Source organism: Ochlerotatus camptorhynchus, unplaced genomic scaffold (genome assembly GCF_037179485.1).
Source record: "Ochlerotatus camptorhynchus isolate MF236.1 unplaced genomic scaffold, CSIRO-AGI_Acam_v1.1 ptg000320l, whole genome shotgun sequence".
NCBI classification, from domain to species: Eukaryota; Metazoa; Arthropoda; class Insecta; order Diptera; family Culicidae; genus Ochlerotatus; species Ochlerotatus camptorhynchus.
In genome coordinates, this window is record NW_027040808.1 from 3,534,293 (window position 1) to 3,560,127 (window position 25,835).

At 39.5% G+C, this 25,835-nt stretch overlaps 3 protein-coding genes across 7 annotated transcripts in view; 2 read left to right on the forward strand and 1 right to left on the reverse strand.

Annotated features, from left to right (window-relative positions):
* Window positions 1–25,835, forward strand: part of TTLL4B (Tubulin tyrosine ligase-like 4B) — an 81,761-nt gene that overhangs the window by 40,977 nt on the left and 14,949 nt on the right. For 3 of the 5 annotated variants that reach the window (XM_065229739.1, XM_065229737.1, XM_065229740.1), the window contains exons 2-3: window positions 24,053–24,769; window positions 24,834–25,737. In XM_065229739.1, the coding sequence (XP_065085811.1) occupies window positions 24,077–24,769; window positions 24,834–25,737 (1,597 nt within the window). In that variant the 5' untranslated portion in view covers window positions 24,053–24,076. Of the gene's footprint in view, window positions 1–23,249; window positions 23,419–23,763; window positions 23,953–24,052; window positions 24,770–24,833; window positions 25,738–25,835 lie in introns of those variants that run through there. The other 2 variants (XM_065229738.1, XM_065229736.1) reach the window with 2 other exon arrangements.
* Window positions 6,696–8,080, reverse strand: LOC135707846 (lactosylceramide 4-alpha-galactosyltransferase-like). Its single transcript, XM_065229760.1, has 2 exons — window positions 7,172–8,080; window positions 6,696–7,092 (listed from the first exon to the last, which is right to left on the reverse strand). Exons 1-2 carry the CDS (start codon window positions 8,038–8,040, stop codon window positions 6,726–6,728), a joined length of 1,236 nt encoding a protein of 411 aa, XP_065085832.1. The 5' UTR covers window positions 8,041–8,080; the 3' UTR covers window positions 6,696–6,725.
* Window positions 18,777–20,027, forward strand: LOC135707847 (lactosylceramide 4-alpha-galactosyltransferase-like). Its single transcript, XM_065229761.1, has 2 exons — window positions 18,777–19,580; window positions 19,642–20,027. The coding sequence occupies exons 1-2, from the start codon at window positions 18,826–18,828 to the stop codon at window positions 20,006–20,008; spliced, it is 1,122 nt and encodes a 373-aa protein (XP_065085833.1). The 5' UTR covers window positions 18,777–18,825; the 3' UTR covers window positions 20,009–20,027.

Below are 25,835 nucleotides of genomic sequence, written 5' to 3' on the forward strand. Positions count from 1 at the left end.
TGGGAAAGGGAAACTGAAACATTCCAAGGGTTTCAAAATTTTAGGTTATAATCCCAAACGAAGAGTTTTATGGGAATTCCGAGGATAGTTCCAAGGTTATCTTGACAAGAATTTCTGAAAACCAGAACAGACAAAGTATATTACCGTCCCATTTTTCTTTTCAGATGGTGCAAAAAAATAAAACCTAGGTAATTTTTTTCGGCTGGCAAAGGCAGATCCATGTTTTAACTACAATTGAGCAACTTTTTAGCTAATTTGGTTTACTTTACTGCAAGAAATAGCAGTTTAAAAAAAATCATAAAAGAGGTGTCTTACTAAAAATTTGTCTTGATAATTCTGAGAAAATACTATAAGAATTCTGAGGAGAATGCGAATTGAGTTTCCAACTAAATTCAGGGGAGGAATCCAAGATTATTCTAAGTAGAAATTTATGACATTTCTGAGGTTAATTGCATGGACATTCTTGGGAGAATTCAAGTAAATTTAAAATGGATTTATAGAAGGAATATTCAGAGCGTTCCTGGAAGCATCATTGAAAAATCGAAAATAATCTACTTTAACTAATCATGTTTTATAACTTCATGCGTGAAGTTAACGATTTACTTAGTTGGAGATGCTTAACACCATCTCTCACACATAAAGTAGACATTTTATACGATAGATGAGGAGATGCAAATATAGAGTTGATAGTTCCGTTGTAGTACGGCAGTGTGAAAATTGTATATAGAAAGTAGAAAGCGAGTAAAGGATAATTTTGAGGAAGGTACGAATCGGGGAAAGCAATTGCGTAGATGCTTACGTCAGATAGCGACTTGAGTGTGAAACAATCGATAGAACTGTTTCTGCACATAGAAGGTACATGAGCAAATCGGTAATCATCCATTTTGCCAGTGCTGGCGGGGGAAAACACCCCTCACCATACCTCATCAATGGATGAGTTTGGTAAAGCGGATGCTCTACCCGATTCGTACCTTCCTTAAAATTGTCCTTTTCTCGCATTGCCGTACTATAACGGAACTATCAACTCTATACTTTCATCTCCTTATCTACGTATAAAATGAACACTTTAAGTCTGATATTTGTCGTCAAGCATCTCCAACTAAGGAATTTGTTGATTGTTCTGCAAAAAATTTCAAGATAGCAATATAATTTTTGAAAAGGCAAGAAGGGGAGTGATTCTAAAAAAGTTCTTGAGATCATTCTGAAGAAATTCTATGAAAAGTTCATAAGATCTTCGAAAAAAAAAATGGTATCGTTGTAATGATTTTTATCCCTATTTAAGCTAGTGGCTTCATTGGTTTATACATTATTTAAAATGTATATCGCACAACCATTAAAATTTAAAAAAAAATCTCTGGAAAAAAAATCCTGAAATTTCTATTTGCTGGTCATCATGTATAACGTAAGCAAAATAAATTATTCAAATCACTTCAAATGCTCTTCACAGGAGATTCTGTTATGAGGTTTAATGAAATTAGAGGAATTTATGAAATATGATTTACAGTTTCATGTCATTAAAAGTTTATTTCAATATCAAACCAGATTTGAATTTCTGAGTCACCATATAAATGGTTGCCTATTTATTATTTGCTGCACTATTTGCGTAAATTTTGTCACTACTATTATATCGTACCAGCAGTACCAGCCATGCATTGTTTGCACAGGCTCGTATGTTGTGGTTATGAATCAAATTGAAGAGTGGCTGCACTGATTACACATACTTTTTTTTTTTAATGAAGCACCCTAATATCAGTTATCATAAAAACATCAAAACTGACGTTCATTCTACGCGCACGAGTATTGATAGTACGAAAGTTAGGATAAAAATATCAAACCAACATTTTTGGCTGGAGCGAAAGTGATGATAACAAACTTCGCATTTGAAAATGGGACTACGCAAGTGTGCGTTTTATAAACGCCAGGAAGGTCAATAAAAGCAACAAATGATCGTACATGTTTTATTATTGTATGGCTATTAGGCTATTATTGTAATTTTGAAATTTTCCCTCCACAGTGCTCAAACTGTTCTACATCGGGTTCTGATAAGCATCGCAAAATTTAAACTCATTTGATAAAAAAACTGACTTGGCACAAACCATTTGAAGTTTATATGGGAATTAATATGGGAAAACCATTTTTTTACATTGTCATCTAGCCTTTTATTTTTTTATTTATTCATCTGACTTTTTGTCGTCTTATAAGTATTTTATTTTAAAGCCAATACAGTACAAACATTACAAAACAAGAACATCCGTGAACATAACATAGAATAAACATGACTTCAAATCTCAACTGTAGTCAAAAACATAAAAATTTATAATTTAATCAGCTCCATTGGACATCCATCATCCGGAGCAATCCTCGCCGGTAGTGGTGAATCGTGAAAAAAAAGATACAGGTAGCATAATCGTTACAATTTAGGAGCGATGGAATATTACTCACCTTTCACAGTAACGAATCTCACTCGATCCATTAATGCAATTCAGTTAGTCTATGCTTAAATGTTGCCACAGTAGAGTTGAAGTCGAAGAGGATGTAGACTTCATTGAATCTAGCCGGCATTAAGCGGACAGGATCATGAAGGCCGTACAATGAGGGGCTCAAGCAGTAAAAAGTTTCGTTGGCGAACGTCCAGGAACGTAAAGGTTAAGTTGACCTAAATATATCACATGCGATAATTTCACATGTATTCTAGCGCTACGTTGTGAGAAAATTCTGAACTACTCTGCACCAGCGAAAAGATTATGATCTCTAGAACAACTTTGCCGAAGACAGTAATTTTCTATCTGGTCAGGATCTCGAGATTTTCTATGTTGTAACCAATTAAGTCAAATTCCACGTAGTACGGACACCGTTAACGCGGTTTCCATTCACAATTTCTCTATTATCCGCATTTTTGTGGGTTAACTGTGATAAAATTTTAGCTTGTTTAGTTAAAAAAAAGTTTTTTTTTTTAATAAATACCCGTTGGTTTCATATCGATTGGTAGCTCGGCTGCAAAATGGCAATGGTAAACTCACACTGTTGTACAAAGTACAACGCGTGAGTACTCGTGTTATAAAAGTTGGCGCGAGTAACGGAGGGTTAACTTTAAATATAAGACAGTAATAATGTATAACAAAAATGATAACTCGGCTCTGTAAAGTTTATTCGGTAGCATTGGTACTCAGTACGGAAAATTAGATTGACGGATAGCACATGAAGAAAAAAAAAACAAACATGTTTTCAATGTAACTAAACAAAGCTAACTTGAATTAGACGAATGTTCCAAAAAAATGTTTAATTTCAAGTCCTGTGAAGCATGTACCTACCCAGGGTGTCTACTACCTGTTAAAACCAGGAAAACCGGGAATTTACAGGGAATTTTATTTTTCCTGGAAAAACCTGGAATATTCAGGGAATTTTGGTTCCACTCAGGGAATTTTCCAATTATCACTTCATTCGTAATTCAAAAGAAGTTTTTCGTTCGGTTTCTCGAAACGTTTCTTAAGGACAATGAACTTGACAAGCATCTGACAGCTAAGACAACGTGTGCGAACGAGACAAGTTCATTCAGAGAGTCTTGTCACGCTCGCTCTTCGCTGATTTGTATGTGGAGGATCAAAATCGTCGTAAAAAGGAAAAAGCCGAAAAAGAGAGACTGGCAATCGTTAAAAGGAAGCATACGAAGCATGTATTGTATTAGAATAAGCATGCCAGACAGCAGGTCTGAGACCCAACATAGAATTTTTTTTTTGAGCTTCAGAGAGGGTCGGAGATCTACTGAGAAATTTGTTGAGCTTCAGGGTAGTTCGTAGATCTTGAGAACAGAACTACAAACAAATTAAAAGTTATTAACAGAAATACATAAAAACAAAATCACAAGAGAGGTCGTAGATCTTCAGATAAATGTTCAAAGAAATTTTCAAAACTTCAAGCAAGCAAAAATAATTTCAAATCAATTTGTAAAACTATAAGCGAAATTTTACAAATCTTCAGGAAAATTCGCATAACTTCAGATAAGTCCAAGAATCTACAGGGAAATATATAGTATTTCACAGAAGTTTGGAGATCCTCGAAACATTATTCAACATCACAAAAGTTCGTAGATCTTCAGAAAAAAACTTCAGAAAAAAACTTCAGAACTTTGAAAAAAATCCACAGGACTTCTGAAAAAATCACAAGAATCTCAGAAATGTTAATGGATATTCTGTAAAAATTGCAGAACTTCAGGGATTTAAAAAAATAAATATTTACACGATTTCAGGAAAATTTGTAGATCTTGAGAGAGACATTTAAAACTTCAAGGAAGCTCAAATATTTTCTGATAAATTTTGACAACTTTAGGTAATCTTCAAGGAAAGTTTCAAATCTTCAGGGTAACCCTAGAGGAATTTACAAAACATCAGAGAAGTTTACAGATCTACTGAGAAATTTATCGAGCCTCAAGTTTTTTTTTTTTGTAGATCTTGGGAATAGAGCTACGGAGCTTAAGACAACTTTACAGAACTTTAAAGATATTTGCAGGAATTTGACGGAAAGTTTCACAGTTTCACACAAATGTGAGATCTTCAGAAAAATTCGTTAAATGTCAGAAAAGCACCTCAATTCCAAAAACAAATCGCAGCGAAGTACAAAAGTACAATATTTTGCAGAACTCCATGGAAGTCGGAAATAGATAAATCTAAAGAACTTCAGAGAAGTCCGTAGACCTTAAGAGAAGTCTGTAGAACGTCAGAAAATTCGTACGTTTTCGGGAAAGTTCGCCGATCTTTAGATCAAGAATCCTCAAAGAAATTTAAATAACTTTATAAAAGTTGGAGATCTACTGTGAAATTTATTGAACTTCAGGGCAGTTCGTAGATCTTTAGAGCAGAAATACAGTACTTCAGAAAACTTTACAGAATTTGAAATAAATTTTAGGAACTTTAGAAAAGTTCAGAGGGTAGGTCGTAAATCTACTCAAAAATTAGCAGATGTTTAAATAAATTTTCAGAATTTTACTGCGGTTCTTGGATTTTGAAAGACATTCACAGAACTTCAGGTAAGTTCGCTGATCTTTAGAGATATTTGCACAGCTTCAGAAAAATTAGAAAAACTTCAGAATACTTCCTAAAACTTCCGGAAAGTTCAAAAATGTCTAGATAATCTTCTAATTCTTTAGAAAATTGTATAGATGTTCAGAGATATTTGTAGATATTCATTGAATCATGAAAATCTGCAGAGAAAATTACAGAACTTTCGAGAAGTTTGTAGATTATTAGAAATGTTGTGAACATCACAGATAATTGTTGATCTTCAAGGATCTTAAATCTTCAGGGATTCAGGAACTTTGTAGGTTTTTAGGAAAATTTGCTGAACTTCTGAAGAACACACAGAACTTCAAAGAAATCTGTAGAACTACCGAGATATTTGCAGATTGTCAGGAAACATTGTTGATTTTTAATTAAATTTTACCGGAGAACAGAAACAAAACTTCAGGGACGTCAGAAGGTTTGAAGACCTTGCAGAATTGAGTTGTTAACAGAAATTTTCAGAACTCAAGGAATCATGTATATCTAGTGAGAACTTTTCCCACTAGCTTGTCTAAAGTTGGTATAGACATCCTGGCGAAGTTTTGAAATCCATTTCATCTTCATATCGCAGCTCTTGATGGACAAGATGAGCCAAATCCCTGCCGGTGTTCATCCTGAGCAACCATTTCCTACTCCACAAAGTTCACCTGCATGGGAGTGTAACTCACATTTACTATAATATTTCCTATCCTGCGGAAATGTATCCTAAGTATAAAGGGAATACTACTTGGAAAAAAATTTAATTCACACAGATCAATTCCTATAGCATTTTACTTAGTCGATCACTAAACAGTACGAATTCGGAATCCTTCGCTGTACCACGATGACCAATCGGTAAAATATGCCCAAACCACGCATTTATAATAAATGATCAACACTATTAATCACCTGGCATACCCCGTTGTGCTGTGTCTGTGGAATTTCGACGCAAATATCGCTCCACCCACCGGCGCAAACAAAATCGGAAACGAACCTCAAATTGTGGTGGAAAAACAGCTCTTAATTTTTCATCCCAAATCGACGCCGACGCCAACGCTTAGTCGTTTGCAGCTCTTCAAATTTCCGCGGCGTATGACCTTTGGTGGCGGCGACGTAACACGGGGGTAGAAGCGGAAAATACCAAACATTCATCACTCTGTGGCAGAAAAAAATAGTAAGGAGATCACGTTTGAACTCGTTCATCACGCTGACGGAATCGTCGCATGGTGGATGACGCTTGGCGTCCATAATGCGAAATGATTCTTTTTGTCTATTCAGCTAATTATTTTTAGAGAATGCTACCATGTGGTGAAGAGGTTAAGTGCTGAACGGATTTCTTCGGCGGTGGCGAACGCAAAGTTCATGATCAAGATATTTTCAAATATTCATACAAAAATTAAGTACCACGCGGTGGAAGGTGCTAACACTTTTATGCTATGTGCTGTTCGACACGATTAGTCTACAAATGCGACAAATTTTCACCGCATGTTGCTACCGTGTTTAATAGTAGAGTTGGATTGAGTTACTCTTTTAGTGTCACGTTATCTAACAGTACCGGCTGATGTCTGTTCGTATTTTTATATTCGTTGGATGTCTATCGTCATCGGTTTGAACACTCATTCAACACTTGACAAACTCGTGCAACGTTCCTAGGACACCCAATTTCCGGCTTTTGACATCATTTATTATCACTCAAAAATACTCCTTACAATTTCTTATCACATTTGGACAATACGACTTTGCCAACACTATGTATGCCACCTTACTAGTCGTCCGGAGCTGTATTCCATGGGTCAACTTATTCCACAAATGGGTAAGTACATGGCCGGAGACCTTCTCCAGTGCCTCTTTGGCGTGCTCTTCCTCGAAGTACCACGTGTGGTGGGGATACGTAATCTGGAAGAACGTATCCGGAGGTAGAATGGTCATCTGTCCACCACACTTTTCCCGCGTCATGTCCCACACGTTGGTTACGTTGCAAAACTTGCGCATTATACGAGTCACCAGAAAAGGACCGTTGGCTGCCCACACCGAGCCGTTGTAATTTGCAGAGATATCACTGCAAAAAAGAAAACATTTTCATTATCTACGACATGATTGCACTCGTTTCCATCAGATTCAACCAATAATCAACCAACATCAAACAAGATTCCGCGACTGCATGCCCATATCCTTTGGCTTGAAAGTTGATTATGCCGTTAGCGATGTAACCATCACCTTCGGATCCAAGATAGTTGAGTGGTAGCTCGTTCAAAGATTTCATTACTACCACGTCCGTATCCAGATATGTGCCTCCGTATTTGTACAGCGTGAGAAGTCTTAGGATATCGGATGTGTGCTCAACGATGTAGCTGGAATTCTTAAGGGAATTTTTCTCGAAGAAGTTTTCCAGAGGTGTTCCAACCGCGTAGGTTGTCACATTAATTCGCCTTAGATGAACGTTCGGATAAACCAGTAGTGGAATGATATGGCTACTGTTGTAGAAGCTGAACAAGGTAGCTGGCGTGAACAGCACAAACACGCTCCAATCCGGGTTGGATCTTGCAGCGGACTCGATCGCACAAGATTGCCGGGCAGTTAGGTTGGCTATGCCCATCCTTGTTATAGTGGATACTATGAAGAAGATATTCTTCGCAGGCTGTATCTCGTGCTCGTTCCGTTGAACGTCCGGCAGATGGTATATCCCATCCTGATGATCCGGGCTCTTCGTCCACAATCGGTACGTAGTAGACGAATTCGCAACCTGTACAGATGATTCGCTGAACACGACGGTTCGTGAAGAAATTGTCCTTACATCTGTGATCTGAATAACTATTTCATTCTGTAGTGCTTCAAACTTAACGTACAGCACTATCACTGCCAAGAGCAAGAGGGCCGCGAATATCTGTTTCTTATTTTTAACCATATTTTTGAGCTCCGATCGGGCACTCCTGTCTAAAAGGTAGTTCCGTGAACACACGCACCACGATTCGCAACTGGAACGTAAATAGCATTCTAGCTGTGGCATTTTTTTTTTCCTAACGTGTCGGTTGATATCCAAATATACGACAGATCAATCCACCTAAATTCTTCAAAGGAGCTAGCTACTCACAAGACGACGTCAATAGAGTGATTTCAAGCCATTTTTGTACGAATGAAACGGACCAGAAACGTCACTGATAACGTTAATGATGAAATTTCCTGATATCAACTGTGAACTACGGAAATTCTTCAGTCGATACAGGACAGATGTCTAGCTTCAGTTATAGATTCTTGGACGTGTCATAGTAGAATTGGTTCTGGCCCATTCTTATAGTATATTACGCAATGTGTGGTCGATGGTGGTTCGATTTAGGAAGAAGGAATAATCAATGCTACGTATTTTTTGAATGGAACCCCATTGTGAAATGTCCATTCCTTGAACAAATTGATTGTGACGATAGCGTTGCACAGTGGTTCAAAAGGCCGTGCAGATCTCATCTGTTCAAATCTTCTCATACGAAAAAGTATTGTCCCTTACACTGGCACTGGATATCGCTTTATTTAAGGTTCGGGTAAAGTCAAAGTTCTTAGTTCACTCGGTCCGTTGGTGTAGGTTATGAAGCGAATGTTTACCTTGTCTATGCACCATATGTTGAAACCAAATGCGATAACAATCAAAATTAGTATGATCAACATGTCTCGGTTTGGCTGAGAATTTATGTAACTGCTGATAACGGCTGGTTCGATTCGCGATAGCTGTAAACAGCAGTCGATTCTGGATGTATGTATGCATGTATGTGCTATCTAACTCCTACGGTATGACAGTGGCATTATGGATAAAAGATGCCTGCAATAATTTATTATGGCTTCAAGAAGTCGGGAGACTATCGTAGTCGATTTCAAGAAGTCATTTTCAAATGTACATTATGTATGTTTTTATATCACTGATAATGACCATCAATCAACTAATATGGCAAATCTTGATTGACGCGTATTTAATGAGTTTTAAAACGATCGTTCCAATAAACGAAGTTGTAATAATCAGTTATCAGAGTGTCCAGTTGAACAGCGAAATACAACGTCATTTTGGTGTTGATTCCGAAGCAAAGGACCTTTTGTCCATTTCGACCTTTTGTCCCTCTTTAAATTTCGTTCGACCTCGGTGATTTGACCCTGCAACCATTTGTTCCTTCGACCATTTGTCCGGTCGACCTTTTTTCCCTCCAACTGTTCGTCACACTTCTTAATTCATTTGTGATTTCATGGTACATTTATCCAAGTTAAAAATTAGGTTAATTCCACGTGGACAGTTTTTGTGAGATTTTAGACGCGTCCTTCTCCACTAACGTAAATTAAAAAAAAAGGACCACTGTCATCCGCTACTCTTCCTCAAAACGGTCAACGTGGTATATGGACAGTCGCTTAGTATAATTATAATTTAGTTAAAACGCGAATTTATTTGTTATCAGTATTGAGTTAGATGTCTTGTATTTAAAATTATTCAAGCTGTTGAGAATTAACACAAGTTTTCAGATAGATAGATAGAAACTGTTTATATTTTCTTATAATAAACCCGACCTCAACGGAATCCTACTTGAAGAGCTATTAGGATGGATTGGGTATATTATTTTTAATTCCGTTTAATACCCGAGCAAAGTAAAATTTACAACCTGATATCATAGGGGAAGATTTGTGGCAACCCTGAGGCAAATCAGAGAGGACCGAAGTGAAAATGTTATCATCCTGAGGAACTCCTGCTCTAACAGGTAGTTGATCAGATTTTGAATTTTGATAATTTACCTAGTTCTGTCAGTTACATAATTTTGAACTAATTCTGTAATATAGAGTGGAAAATTAAACTTTTCAATTTAGCAATCAAACCTTCAAGCCAAACACCGTCGTATGCTTTTTCTATGTCCAGAAAAGCAACTCCAGTTGAGATGCCTTCAGATTTGTTTGAACGAATTAAATTGGTAACTCTTAAGAGTTGATGAGTAGTTAAATGCCCATGGCGAAATCCAAAGTGCTCATCTGCGAAAATTTAGTTCGTATTGATGTGAATCATCATTCTATTAAAAAAAATCTTTTCAAAACGTTTACTTATTGAAGAAAGCAAACTTATTGAACGGTAGCTAGAAGCTTCAGCTTGATTTTTATCCGGCTTCAAAATTGGAACAACATTTGCATTTTTTTTCCATTCATCAGGAAAGTATATGCCAAATGGAAACATCTGTTTGCCAAAAAGACAAGGCACTCTGAAAGTTTTTTGATGAGGATATAAAAAATTCCATCATCACCTGGAGCTTTCATATATAATTTTTTTAGTTATAGATCTTACTTCGTTCAAATCACTCCCCCAGGAATGATCAAAAATATTCTGATAATCCCGAGCAAACTAATAATCAATTCTGAAATTATGGGAATTCGCGAATTGCATAGCAAGTCTCTGAGCATTCAAAGTGTTTTCATACGCGAAGTTTGAGATTTTCAGAGTTGGTTGGAAATGCTATCTAACATGAAGCTTTAGTGTGATAATTTATAAGCTAGAGAATGGTCTTAGAAGAGGGTAGGTAGATATTTCCGTTAGAGTACGGCAGTATGAAAATTGAATAGAAGTTGAAAATGAGCGAAGGACCATTAATGCGACAATGCGAGTCAAACGCACACACTTTGCCTAACCCGTACGATGTACGCGGAGATTTGAAGTATGTTTTCAAATCTACAGGCAAAAAGTGTGCGCCTGACTTTGCTCAAATACTGCCTGCGGCTGTAGTCTGAATATCATCAAACATGAAGTTAAATTTCAGCATATCAGTAATCATGTCGATTCATGATTCCTGTAAAAATTCCTTCCCAAGTCAAAATTATCAAAATTTCCTTTAGACTTATGTTGACTAGAATTTTAATTTCTACCAGCTGCAATAGCAGCATAGGCAGCTCCATTTACTCGCTGAACATTGTTAGCAGTGAAGGGAGCAGGTATACATGAAGAATTTGTTCCTCGCTGACCGTTGCTAACAGCAAAGAAATTAGTACCTGATCGGGAACATGGTGCGTTTCCTACCTGTCACTTTGAACGAGATTGTAGGATAGCTTTGCGAGTCTTACATACCTGAAAATAGAATTTATGGTTTTCACCACAATTTGAAGATTTATATTTCTTATGATCTTCCTTCACATGACAGTAAAGAGGAATCTCCACAGTTCATGCATTTTGCTGGCATGTATAATTTTTTTTTTCCGAGATCCATCCTTGGCACTTACGGCACTGGGTAAGGTTTTGGAAATTTCCTCCAGTTTTCCTGAAGTGTTCCCACTTTACTCGGACATGGAGCATAAGGCTAGATTTTTCTAAGGCTTTAAAGTTGTTTAGTTCACTAGACTTGAAGTGAACTAAATAAAAATCATTGGAATTCCCGTTGCGTGAATCGCCAGGACGGGATTTCATTTTCATTTTGATTACTTGGAGTGACTCAACTCCAAGTAATTTAGTCGAGACGTTTGAATCCATCCAAGGTTTCAGCCAATACACGGCATTCATCCCGACGGCCAATTTGAAGTGAAAACTTCAATTTAACGAAGTTCAAAAGTTCCGTGTGAAGTGCATGGAAATTGGAAGGGGTTATGACAAAAGGGGTGACCTTTTCCTTCTTGGACTTAAGCCGGGAAAGTTTAGTGGAATTTTACCTGGTTGATGGACCATTCTCATGACCCGTGAGCATATCAAATGTATTGCTCAAATAAATTTCATCAGAAGGGGATCAAGATATTGCCCTTTTCTTTTGCGTTTAGGCGCCACGGCGGCTGTAAAACGTTTCTCCAAATCGACTTCCAAGCAGATTACTATAAGAGTCCGAAGGATCGAAGAGGAATTTTCCAAATCGATATCCAAGCAGGATTACCTCAGGTAGGATCCAAACAAGGATCGAAGAGGAATAAGAATCGAAAAAGGTAGAAAATTTGCAGGTTTATTGAGCACTGAAAAGTACTGTTTAAATTTGTTGTAGCTTTAGGTAGCAGTAACACTTCCTTCAGCAAAAAAACAAATAGATCCGCACGGCAAGAGCGCACAATGTGGACTGAACTCCAAGGAAATTGTGAAAAGAGTTCCAAGGCGATTGTGGGAAGAGCTCCAAGTGGCATGTATGAAGAGTGTTGAGTAGAATTTTTAAGTGGTCCTGAGGAGAATTTCATGGCAATTGTGACGAAGATACCAGGTTAAATCCTAATGAATATTGTAACTTATTTTGAGGATAATTCCAAGTCGATTCTTAAGACAATTGAATTCTAAGGAAATTCGGAGATGAATACCAGGGGAATCGAGTTTTGACAAAACAATTCCCAAGGAATTCTGAGAAGAGTTAAAGTTCAAAGAGAATCTTAAGGCAAATCCCAAGAATTTTGTGAAGTGGAATCTACGGGAGAATTTCAGAGAGGTTCTCATGCTTATTTTAGGGGAATGCTAAAAAGAGTTCTGTAAACAGGAAATTCTTGAAAACATTCCATAGAAATTAAGTAAAGATTTCTGAGTGAATTATCAAGATGTATTTAACATATTGATTTGGTCGGCTCAATCGCACTCGGCTTTATGCTTAATTTAAATGTAAATGCATACAACCGGGAAAGTTGCCAACATTCCGGGAATCAAAAGTGGAAAATATTGATAATCGCCATTTGCTGGTCATCATGCTTTGCGAAGTAACGAATATGTAGATCAAATCAGATTATTCACCGCACCAAAATATTATCAGAAGGTTATCATCAACAATATGTCATCAGAAGGTGATGTTAGAGCAAATATTCGCTTTAAAAAGTGCCCAGGTCCACATTGGTCTCATCTGGACATGTTCCGGATACCTCCGGGTAAGTGGTCAGTCTCTGACATGGACCAAAACCTATCTTGCGACACCTCAAATCACATCAGAATTTTAAACCTTATTAAATGGTAGCTACATCAAGTACCCAGGAGTGACATTGGTGACATTTGGATATGTTACGGATGCCCCAGTGGAAGTGACCAGCTTCTGATTTGGAATTAAAATCACACCTCAAATGACATGAGAACTCAAAACCTAGTTCAATGGTAGTCGTATCGAGTGCCCAGGACCACGTCGGACATGTCCCGGGTAACCCCGGGAAAGTGACTTGTTTCTGAATTGTACCAAAACCTAAAATCATAAGAGAATTTAAAAAAACAAGTTCAATGTTTGTCATATCGAATGTCCTGATCCAGATTGACCACATCCGCACAGGTTCCGGGCATTCTAGGGGTAGTGACCAAAAACCCATCATGCGACACCTTAAATCTCATGAAAATTCAAAACCTAGTTCAATGGAAGGTATATTTATTTTCACGCAGGACCACATTGTCCTATCCGGGTGAACCCTGAGTAGTTTCCACTAGCCCAGTGACTTGGGCCAAAACCGATCATACGACACATTGGACATGTTCCGGGTACCTTAGGGGGAAAAAAAAACCTCAGATGAACCACATACTTCAAATCACATGGGAATTTCTGCCAATTGTATTTTGTCCATATCCAGCCATGTCTCGGGACCCCCTTAGGACCAGAATTTGTCAAAACTTATTTTGCGATACATCATACCATATGAAACCTTAATAACAAGAATATTGAGAACCCAGGGAAACATTGACCATACATGCTCCGGTAGCACCGGGACAGTGGCTAGAATCTGTAGTAAATTAAAGTCACATCAAATCACATCAAAATTCAAATACAAATGTCTACCGGGCATGTTCCGAGTGATCCCTGTCTAAAATTTACGATACCCACAAATGATTCAGATTTTATCTCACTTCTCTTCCATAAATAGTCGACTTAAGAAATTTTGTAGGTACTTAAAAACTTCAACGGACAGCCCTATGGGGTTGTACGCAATGGTGACGTCGGACTACTGGTGTTATATAATAAATCTTATTTGTTAGCTTCAGTAGGAGCTTGTGTTTTGTGTGGGAATAGGAATTTGAGCGGGGTTCTCTCTGTTTATACTCTTTAGTATGACGCGCTGGACACAGATGGCCCACAGCGACTCACGAAGAGCTGCTGATTCCAATCAATAGCTGTGCGGCTTCTTCCTCCTTCTATGGATGGTCATGTGGGTTGCAGCTCGCTGGTTCCAGGCAGCCTTTCGTTGTGTACTGGAGAACACCATCACTCACCACGCGGTGATTGAATAAACACCGTTTGGTTAGAACCAGATGGAATTCATCTTTGAAATCTGTGTTAGGAAAATTGCTTTTCGCAGGCAATCGGTGATAATTTTACTATCATAGCAAAAGTTGCACAATCGTGCAATTTTCGATAGTGACATTTTGAACGTAACTTTAACAGATGCGTAGGAATATTTCTGATCGATTGGTTGAAATTGGTCCAGGGGCAGCTGAGTTTTTAACGTTCAAAATCTTTCATAATTTTGCTACATGTTCCATTTTCGGTTTTCACAAAGTGTACCCCCATATAGAAATCACAGACGTAGTCCTACGTCAAAAAGTAAGAAGGGTCTAACCTAACCATAGGTAGATAAATTCAGGATTTTCCCTAAAACTCATGCATTGCATGTCACAGATTTATTATCACCCCTCTCCACTTAGTGCGTGACGTACTTGTTGCATCATCCCCAAACTCTGTTCCAGTTAGTATTTGGCGGCTTCTTTTTAATTACTGTAGCGCCTAGTTATCGTAGCAAGAAACTATTGACAGCGTTTTGATCTAGAAGGATTGTTTATTTATTAGTGAAAATTTCATCAGGATTCATATACTTGTTCAAAAGTTATCGAAGATGGAACGTGACAGACGTGAAAAACTTCTGCACATTCACGTGCAAAATCCATCGTGGTCAGGAGAAATGATTGGAAACGCTCTCAAATTTCCAAAATCGACTGTAAATACCGTGCTTAAACGTTACCGGGAAACACTAACGTTGAATCGTGCTAAACAAAACAAACGTAGAAGTGGAACATATGACCGGAAACTACGAGCGAAGGTCATAAGCGCAGTCCAAAAGAATCCTGGGATCTCCGGTCGTGATTTGGCGAAAAGGTTCAGTTCGGCGAATCTGTATGCCAGAAGGTTTCCGGGCGTACCATGCCAGCAAACATCCCAACAGGACGCTGAAACAAAACCTGGTTGCCAAAAACCGTGCAAAGAAGCTGTACGTGCAAGTTCTGACCAAGTATAACGGATGTATTTTGATGGACGATGAAACTTACGTAAAAATGGACTTTGCACAAATCCCGGGCCAAAAATTTTACTTTGCTAAACCTAAGGGGGATGCTCCGGATAAATTCAAATTTGTCTTTGCAGATAAATTCGCTCGCAAGTTGATGATTTGGCAAGGCATCTGCAGTTGCCGTTCATTCAATCACACGAAGGTAAAGTTCTGGCCTGACTTAGCCAGCTGCCATTACAGCCGCATAGAATGGTATAAGCAGAATAATGTCGATTTTATTGAGCATCAATCCACCAAATTGTCCAGATTTTCGTTACATTGAAAAATTTTGGGCCAATATCAAGCGCAAATTGAAGAAATGTGGCAAAACAATCAAAACACCATCTGATTTGGAGAAGTGGTGGAAAAGGATGGTATATGAGGTTGACAGTACTACTGTGCAAGACATGATGAGAGGTATTCCGCGAAAAGTTCGAAAATTCATCCGAAAAGCTGACGAATAATTTTGTTGCATTGTTCCTCAATAAAAATCCTACAAAATGATACCTTTAGCGTTTTTGTACTTTATTTCCCCTTGCCGCACAATGACCTATTTTGTGCGGCCAAATTCTAAATGGAACAGACTTTACTCGAGAGAGTCATGATTTTTTGAGTGTCTTTATGTTTCCGGGAGTGTATTAGCTTTGTTATCAATAGATTAGTCGGTTACGATTTATGGGTTTCCCGATAACGAAAATATTATTTCTGTTAGACTATTGAACGGTATAACGACGCTTTATTGTGCCTAACCTTGTTTTTTTTTTCTTCTGTTCCTTCCAATAGCTTTAACTGAGGGTTCCAATTGTGACATAATAGGCTTGAAGATAAATCAAAATCTTGTTTATTTTCACAGTCACAAAACGGGGTGTTCGTTAATGTTTTTTTGTCTCTTGAATTTGATTCCGGTTATGTTTCCTTGTGTATAACCCTTTATTAACTCAACCTCTTTTTATCTAGTTCGGCTCAATCGCGTTAGCTGTATGGAGCCGATCATTCATTGTTCATTTTTTGTAACAAAATTCACTAATTTCTATGTCTAATAGGAGTTGGGTCGAATACTCGCAGCTCATCGCTCACAAAAAACGTTTGCTCGGCTCATTAGTAGTCAGCGGTGTAGCTAAATTGTGCCAATTCAAGCTGTTGGAATGGTGTCTAAAGTTGCTTATGTAGACTCCATTATTAACTAATAGAACCTAACGCTTCCAGCATATCGCAACTACCGCTTTCTGCAAAAATTGAGTTTGAATTGATGTGAAGCATCTTTTTATTCAAAATTATAATTTCTAAATTTATTGAAGAAAGCAGTGGCGTCGCCTTAACCTCAATCTACCTGTGCACCAACTCTCAAAACATAAACAATTATCAAAATATTGCTTGCAATGGATAGATATTGATTTAACTAGAAGATTAAAAGTGTTTTTCAACCGATTCGAGTATGAATATGGCATTAAATCTGTTTTTGAAAGTTGGTGCACAGGTAAAAAGTGAGGTTACGCAACGCCACTGGAAGAAAGCAAACTTATTATTATTATTTCTTGGGCTTCAAAATTGGAACACCTTTGGGATTTTTCAATTTATCAGGAATGTATGCCAAATGTAAACATCTTTTAAACAATTTTACCATGAAAGACAAAGTACTCTCTGGAGTTTTTTTTTGATGATTATAGAAAAGCCCATCATCACCTGAAGTTTTATTTTTTTTTTAGTTATAGTTCCTACTTCCCCAGGATTCATGAAAAATATTTTCCTGAGAGAATATATTCTGATTATCGATAGGGCTAGTAAGACACATACTGTAAAATTTTCGCTTGGTAAAAACAATCGTTGAATTCTTTCGTTTTTGTTTGCGGAATATTAAAGTCTGGAACGCGCAAAAATTGGTCAACTTCAATTTGGAGTATTTCTGTTAAAAATGCATAAAAAAACTTATATTCTACATTTGGAAGTTGAGTGTATATATTCGATGGCTGAAAGTCTCTTTAATAAAGGAAGATAAGTTGAGTGTATATACAAAGGTTGCTATGATGAGTTTTTACCGTTTGCTCTCCAGTTTTCAAAATGACGTCCAAGCAAGAGGAGCAGCGTGTCAAAATTTTGCTCGCGCGGCAAGAGAATCCAACGTTCTCACACGCCAAGTTGACAAAATTGCTGGATGTGGCCAAATCGACCGTGACAAACGTTTTAAAAGTGTTCGGGGAGCGTCTGTGGACCGCCACAAAGCCTGAAAGCGGCGGCAATCGTAATCCGGACGTGGCAGCGACGACGAAGAAGGTGGAGGTGAAATATAAGCGGAATCCTAACCTCTCCATCCGGAATGTCGCTGGCAAGCTCAATGTTTCCCATAATACTGTGCAGCGGGCCAAGAAACGAGCCGGGTGACGTTTAAGAAGGTGAAGGTGGCGAACCGAGATTACAAACAAAACACGTCGACAAAGCAGCGGTCCCGAAAACTGTAAACGAATCTGCTCAAAAAGTTCGACTGTGTCGTCATGGACGACGAAACTTATGTGAAGACGGATTTCAAGCAGCTTTCGGGACAGGAGTTTTATACCGCATCAGGACAAGGGAAGGAGGCTGAAATTTTCAAAACCATCAAACTATTGAAGTTCCCGAAAAAATATCTCGTCTGGCAGGCCATATGCACGTGTGGTCTAAAAAGTGGCATTTTCATTACTACGGGAACCATCAATCAAAAGATCTACGTCCAGGAGTACCTGGAAAAGCGGCTGCTACGATTCCCAAAGCAACATAATAGACCTGTGCTGTTCTGGCCGGACTTGGTGAGCTGCCACTATGGGAAAAAGGCAATCGAGTGGTACGATGCGAACAACCCTCCCAACAGCCCAGAACTCCGCCCTAAAGGTACTGGGCCTTGGTCAAACGGAATCTCAAAAAAACTAATAAATCCATGGAAAACGAGCAGCAGTTTAAATCAAACTGGCGTTCGGCGGCGAATAAGGTCGATGAGAACACTGTACAAAATTTAATCGAAGGGGTTAAGCGGAAAGCACGGTAGTTCGGATTTGGCAAACCAAAAGAACATTTTTTCTTTAAATATATGAATTGAACTACGAAAAGAAAAATAAGAAGATTTTTGTGATATGAATTTTGACTGAAAAAAACGATTTTTTTGTCGACCAATTTTTGCGCGTTCCAGTCTTTATAAACCGGGAAATTTGTGCAAACCGTAAAATCCTAGAAAAAAAAAACTGCCTACCTTGTTTCAAAACCATTACCGAATTTCACAGTAATAAAAATTTAATTTTTCCAACGTACATGTTTTTCACATAAGTGTGATGCGTAAACAAGGCAAATATGACATAGCTTTCCACATGAATGGTGCTTAAAACATGGTTATATTTTCTTGAGGTAAGTTCATTACAAACAATCACTTTTCTAGATCTACTTGTCGTATCTATAGGTGACACGTTAAATGTATGGATTTTTATCTATAGGTGACACGTTAAATGTATGGACTGCTACGCATTGATATGCTTATCTTTCGGTAAATCCTATTTCACTTTCTCGCTAGTGGCAGTCAGCTGCCGGCGAACCATTCAAAAGCACTCATTTTGGGACGAGCTTAGGTGGTTCAAGTGCAATGAGACAGCCCTTCAACAACCTGCAGATCCTGTTGGCCTTTCTGTTGATGCTCGTGATCTACGTAGTGTATGTGATAGTGCAAGATACCGAACCGAACGAACAACTGTTGATACGAAGTTTGCAAGCAGAGTTGAGAGTCATTAATGAAACGTTATACCAGCATCAAACCACATCGACTACCACCAGTGTTCCGGTAGTCGATGGTGATATCTATCATTTATTGGATGTTCAAGCCAACGAAGAAGATCTCCACCAAGGGAATAATATATTTTTCATACTTACGACGCTCACCAAAGATGGTACGATTCACCTAACTCCTCGCCAGGCTTGTGCCATCGAATCTGCAGCTCGAGCCAATCCGGACTGGAGGGTATTTCCGTTGTTCGTATTTGCAAGGTGGTTCAACACAACCGCCGACCCGTACATCTCTGCACTGTTGCGATTCTGCAACATCCGACTGCGACGCGTCAATCTGGATACGTTTGCTTTCGGAAGTCCTGTGGAGAAACTTTTTGCGGAAGGAGCTCTCAAGCAGTCAAGTTACATAGTTGAACACACGGCCGACGTGCTGCGGATACTCACCTTGTACAAATATGGAGGAACTTACTTGGATACGGATGTGCTTGTTCGTAAAACCTTCAATAAAATGCAGCCAAATTATCTCGGTTCGGAAGGAAGTGGATACGTGGCAAATGGAGTTATCAATCTGGAAGCTACCGGCTTCGGGCACCAGTTCGCAGAAGCTTGTCTCAAGTAGGAATGTATCAAGAATTGTTTTCCGGCAACGATATTTAATACGATCTGCGTTTTCCAGTGATTTAGCCCAGCATTTCGACGGTAAACAGTGGGCGGCTAATGGACCATTCATGGTTACGCGCAACTTGCAAACATTCTGCAACACCACGGATATCACCAAAATGGCACGGGAACAGTGTGGCGGTCAACTAACGGTCTACCCACCGGATTGGTTCTATCGGATACGGTATCCAAGGCACGCTTGGTTCTTTTACCCAGAGCACTCGGATGAAGTGATGAATTCCACCAAGGACGACGTTCTGGTACACATGTGGAACAAAGCTACCAGCGGGATTCAGCTCAAGATTAACAGTACTGCTGCGTACATCCAGCTGGCGAACCAATTTTGTCCAAATGTTCTAATGCAAACGGCTGAAAATTTCTGAAAATAGATCACAACACATCGACAACGAATTCAAAATGTCTTTTGTTTTGACCCCCAGACTGATCGCAAAGTTCCCCACCGAGACCATGTACACACGCGGTGTATGTACATGATTAATATCTTTATCTTCTGTTTTGACGGCTTGGGTGGTAGTTCTTATCAAGTTGCGATATCTGTCAAAATACGGAAGGGGGATGTTAGGGGTAGTTGACGAGTGCCCACGGTTAAGTTTATGGATGGATGGATGCATTATGGACAGCTCCTTCTTCATGTCAATTAGTTACGAACCAATTGAAATTTTCCGCCTACCCTCAACTTAGTGTTCTTTGAGCACTTTCACAATTCATATACATATTGTGCGGTAAACACAATAATTGTTACGTGAACGCGCATCGGTTCACAGAGTAATTTCCCAAGCAATGTCAAATGAGTCTGGCATTTAGAATATTTTTGAAAATTTTAAATCATTGATAACTTTTCAATAATAATGTTAAAAAAAAATTTCTTTCGTCTTCTTCTGGAAGTTTGACCATAAGCCAAAGGTTTTTTTGTTCGACTTTTATTGGATGGTTTTTCCGAGCTTCTTCTGGATTTCCCTGGAAATTTATTTGCGATTTCCTGATGACCTTTTCTGGCATCCTTTGGATGTGACATCCGATTTTTTTTCGATAGTTTATTTATATTTTCGCAACAAGTTTCTCAGTTTGTGTGTTGGAAGTTTCCCGGATGTTTTTCCAACTTTGATTAGAACTTTTCTCGAACTTCACCCAGGAGAGCTTCTCTGGTCTTTCTCTGGATGTTTTTTTCTAATCTGCCCGACATTTCGGCCATCGGTTGTGGCCTTTTTCAAGGGAAAATATTGTTTGTCGTTATTGTCAAAAGCTTAGTCGTTTTTGTGGCTGATTTTCCATATTTTGGTTTCATATTTAATTGAAAAAAACTACTTGGTCACAATTTTGATCACCACTTGAGGACAACGATAATTAAAAAAAATAATAAAAAAAAATAACGATTGTTTTAAGACTGAGAAAGCCGTTAAACAAAGCGATTCCCCTCAAGTCCCGCCTCAAGTCGTCACCATCGTTAAAATTGTCGCTTTCAAAAACGGCAAAAATATAAAATTAATTAAATAGTAAATACCGATAAATACCGATGTTTAATTACCTTTGACACCGATAAGCTTTAAAACAATCTGGCAACGCTGAGCTGAGTTCAACTTTCAATAGTCTTAGCTATGGGATATATTAGTCACAGGGTCACCAGTGACCCGGGAAATCGAGAAAACGAATTCAGAATTCGAAGACACCGGGGAAAAAACCCGTGAATTTCGATGACAAATCGGATAAAATATACAATATCTTAACAAAAAATAAGATGTCCAAAAATATCAACACCTTTGGATTTCTAGAATTTTAGATATATTTTTTAAATAAAAAAATTTGAGGAGATTTCAGAATGAATTCTAGGGCTAAAACCAAGATCCCTCCCGTTGGTCACTTTTGACACCTTGCCGAAGGTGGAAGGGCTTATTCTCATACTGTGTGGCTAAATGGTAGAACAATAATTTGACCAGTAGTGAAAGTATCACACATTCTGCTCTTTTATGTATTTGCCACTTCGTAGTTCGTTTATATAAAGGCATCAGGTGTATTCCTAGCGGGATTTGCCACAATCCACTCTTATATAGACGAAGCTAGAAACAATCTTAAACACTTTATTTCAAATAAAATAAAAAAAACTGCACTTTTATTTTGCGTCACAATCTTTCGTTGTTATTTATTAATTAATTATCATTGAGTAAATAACCAAAAATACCTCTACATACTACCATTGGTATCATAAATAATCTAGTATATTGCTTCATTTTCGAATAGGGTGAATATTTTGATCGCTGTTGGCTTTGGATCGTGGTTCCTAATGTGGTATGCTTCTGTTGTGGCATTTGGGAATACCATTTACCGTGATAGGGCACGATGCAGTGAAATCATGTAGCCGTGAACTTACTCATCAACATATAATTAATAGATGGGGAACTGACTTTGAAATGAAGCAATTTGTCACAGAAAGTGTCACTTAGGACGGACGAAGACAAGATTTAATCATCAGGCCAACGAAGAAAGTTAGCCCAAAGCACAATAAGGACATTTAGAAAAATTAAATCTCTATTCTCATGGAACAAATAGAACACGGGCTTAGAATGGCAAATAGTTTAAAGGATAGTAGAATAAATCGTCTCTTTTAATATATTTTAGTTTCACTAAGCAGTGATTTTTTTTTCATTAGCCATCATAAATGATACTCATATCTTTGATCAGGCGTTTGTAAATCAGTTAATTTTGGGAAAGGAAGAGTTTGACAGAATTAAATAAATAAATGATAGGTTGAGGTTAGCCTGGTTAGGAAAATGTTGTTTCGGGTGAGTTCAGCATTTTTCTGGTAGAGTTTGATATTGTAGCTTCTAATTGGTATTAGCTTGGTTGGGTTAGGTCAGAATTGTGAATCCAAATTTTTAGTTGTGCCGATAAACTTAGATTGCATTAGGTGGTACAATGACATTTGGTTCATTTGGAAGTAGATACTGGTTTAAAATACCGAGCCCATCATTGTACACTGTGCTTAAATGTTTTTAATAACTTTAGTGTTTGACTAGATTAAACCGGGAAATTGTTAATCGGGATTCACTGGTCACCATGTACTCATCAATGGGAATCATTTCCGAATAACACATGCTTACTCGCCATCATCGCCACGCCAAACCACCACCATACCATACTCTATCTGACTATCCATTGAGCGGAGCAAACGGCCAAGTTCTCAACTCTATAGAGCCAAACTCTTCGGTGCGTTCTCCTCGTTCTCCTAATACAATATACATGAACGCATGGTGGTAAAAGCATGGCAATCAAACAACAACATCTCTAGCGCCATCCTTCGTTTTCTCGTATTTTTTAGTAGCAGCGAGCAACGAGCACCCCATCGCCTGTACACAAGCAAGCATCTATGCAGCAACAGCGAACGGCTCGTTCCGCGAGACGACGCGAGAGAATCGGCGAGATTCCGTCAATACAAACCGCTTCTCTCTTATATTTGTGTTGGTAATCAAATGTGTATGCCTACTTACCTTCCTATCCTATCCTATCCATTATTGCGGGATAAGAAAGAACGTGATTAATTTCTTGCAATATGATTTGCTGTGTGTATATGTAGGTACGTACGTTCCGTTGATTTGGTAGCGACGTAGTAAAAGAGACCACTTTGAGGTTAGTAGCTGGCTACTAGTGTAGGGGAGTGGTTTCCACATTTTCGACTTGCGGTGGCTCCACACGGTGGGTTTCGGATCTTGCGAGGTGCTTGCGGAAGTGCTCCTGGGAAGCAACTCTAGACGCTGCCTGCCGGACAACGAAGAGTCATGTGAGTACAGCCCGAACAAACATATCGGCAGCAGAGAAAGATCTGTCGTCATCGCGGAATAGCGGCGGCTGTAGCAGCCGTAATAGTGAGTTATTTGTGTGGTATAGCTCCTCCATGTATGTACGTACATATAGAGGAGGTCTTTTCGAGGGTAACAGTAACAGTGTACGGTGTGCGAAGAAACGGTGCGTAAAATATGGAGAGCACTTCGTAACTGCGTTTTTGTTTCATATTTCGCGAAAAACTCGGGCCAGGTGGAGGAGCCAATCGTCATCACCCCAAAGCGCTCTGACGGGACGGGACGGTCGCTCGCGTAAAGAGCTCAGAAAAATTTCGCACATTTGTAGCCTTGCTGCGTTTGCCTGTTGGACGGAGATTTCTGCCAGACCAGGAGGCCAAATCAGTCATCGGTCGGCGAATTATGTTCAACGTGTTCAACTCGCATCGCTGCAGCTCCAAACTAACATGATACGAACAGTCGTTCTTAAAATAGTCTTCGCGTTGTTATATTTTTGCTATGAGTGTTTCAAATATGTAATAATCGCCTTTTCACTTATTGCTTCTTGTGTCGAGAAGCGATAATGTGCGCAATTGGAAACTAATGGGATGCTACCTGTTTCTGTTTCTATTTCAGATAACGACGAAGTTTGCCACCATCATGGATTTCAAACAGCAGAATGGCCAGGCACAGTTCCCTCGGAGTAGTTCAAGGCTCAAGCATCAATCATCCACAGCATCCAGCATCTCGTCATCATCTTCGAACGCCCCGCAGAAGGTCACGCTGCGGAGAAGATGTCGCAGTGAAAGTCTTCCGATGGCACCGATGTGCGAGTCCAAAAGTGGCAAATCCCGACTGCACGGTCACTACCACCAGCATCAGCATCACCATAACCTCAAGTCGAAAGGTGAAGCCGCCCCTACCCTGCTGATCGAATCTTTCAGTCTTCAAGGTAACGGCCGGAAGATGCTCCCCGTAATTGCCAACAACGATCTACTGCCCAGCATAACAATCAATAATGCTAAAGAGAACGTCATGCATAACGGGCATACCCGGCTGGAGAGTGGCGTCAATGTCAAGGATGTCTACATGAACGAACTCGATGCTTATAGGAAAGATCGGTGGAATGGGTACTACATTGCGGGAGAACGGCAACTCGAGTCACGGTTTGCCCGTAACCTGGAAAGTTCGTTCAATCCGCGAAAGACTATTTTCGATCGAAGCAATCGCAAGCTGCGGGCACGAAGCGAATCCGAACCGCAAGAGATCTACACCAGTACGCCGATGGTCGGTGGGGCTTCTAGCAGCGGGAGATCCACTCCCGGGTGGACCAATCGAGACCACATGCGCGATGTAAGTACCAATTTCATACGATCATTCTTTCAGCAGATAATACCGTTGACATTTCCTCTTGCAGGTATCCCTGAAACGAACCCGCGACACCATCTCCCCTACACTGGAAGGCGACGAAACAGTGGAATCCGCTCCTTCAAACATCGTTCAAAAAGACTCACCACCATCGAAGATGCTAAATGCTATCGACTCAACTGGACTAGACGAAAGTAGCGGCAAAGTTCAACAACGGCTCGGAAAATCCACCAAATCCTCTAGCAACGCGAACGGCATGCGGGTGACGAAAACCGTTCGAACCCGCACGGGAGCATCCGTGAACAAATACAAATCCTGTCTTAAATCTGCCCCGACAACCGCTTCGGCTATCGTAGCTTCCGGTGGATCGGTGGCCCACATCGTCGGCCGGAAGTCGGTCTCACCTCCATTGCTCAAACCCCTGGCCGGTTCTACCTCACCTACTCCGTCCGGTATGTCGACGGGAACCAGTGGCGGAGAATCGGTACACACTCAGGACCTGGATACGGAAACCATCGGCCACTCGGATGTTGGCGAGGACGATGATTTAGATGACGAATGCGACGGAGAGGAGGACGACTTGGGAGATGAGCTGTTGGGTGACGACGACGAAGCACTGAATGGATCGATTACGGACTCGGAGGACAACTACCAAACCCATCTGGCGGCCTATCAAGCGCGGGCAAAGTCGCACTCCTCGTCCCCTTCGCCTTCGTTGGTCCGTGGACCAGTGACGTCGATCGGGTGCGTACTCGGAGGATGCCCACCGGAAGGCCCCCTCACGCCTAGCCTGTTTCCTCATGTGCCACCGTACATATCATTCTCCACGCACGAAGAGAAAGGACCCCCAATGCCGCCCGCCATCCACAAGGTACTCAAGTGGAAGATGACGCTGATTACACCGATCGTCGTGCGGAAGGTGTTGATCAACAGTGGATTTAGACTGCTGAAAAGTGAGTACTTATATTGATTCCAATAAAACAATATAGAACTAGTTTAGAACTTTTGGAGGAGGAATACATGAGGTTCAATGGGAATTTGTAGGGTAGAG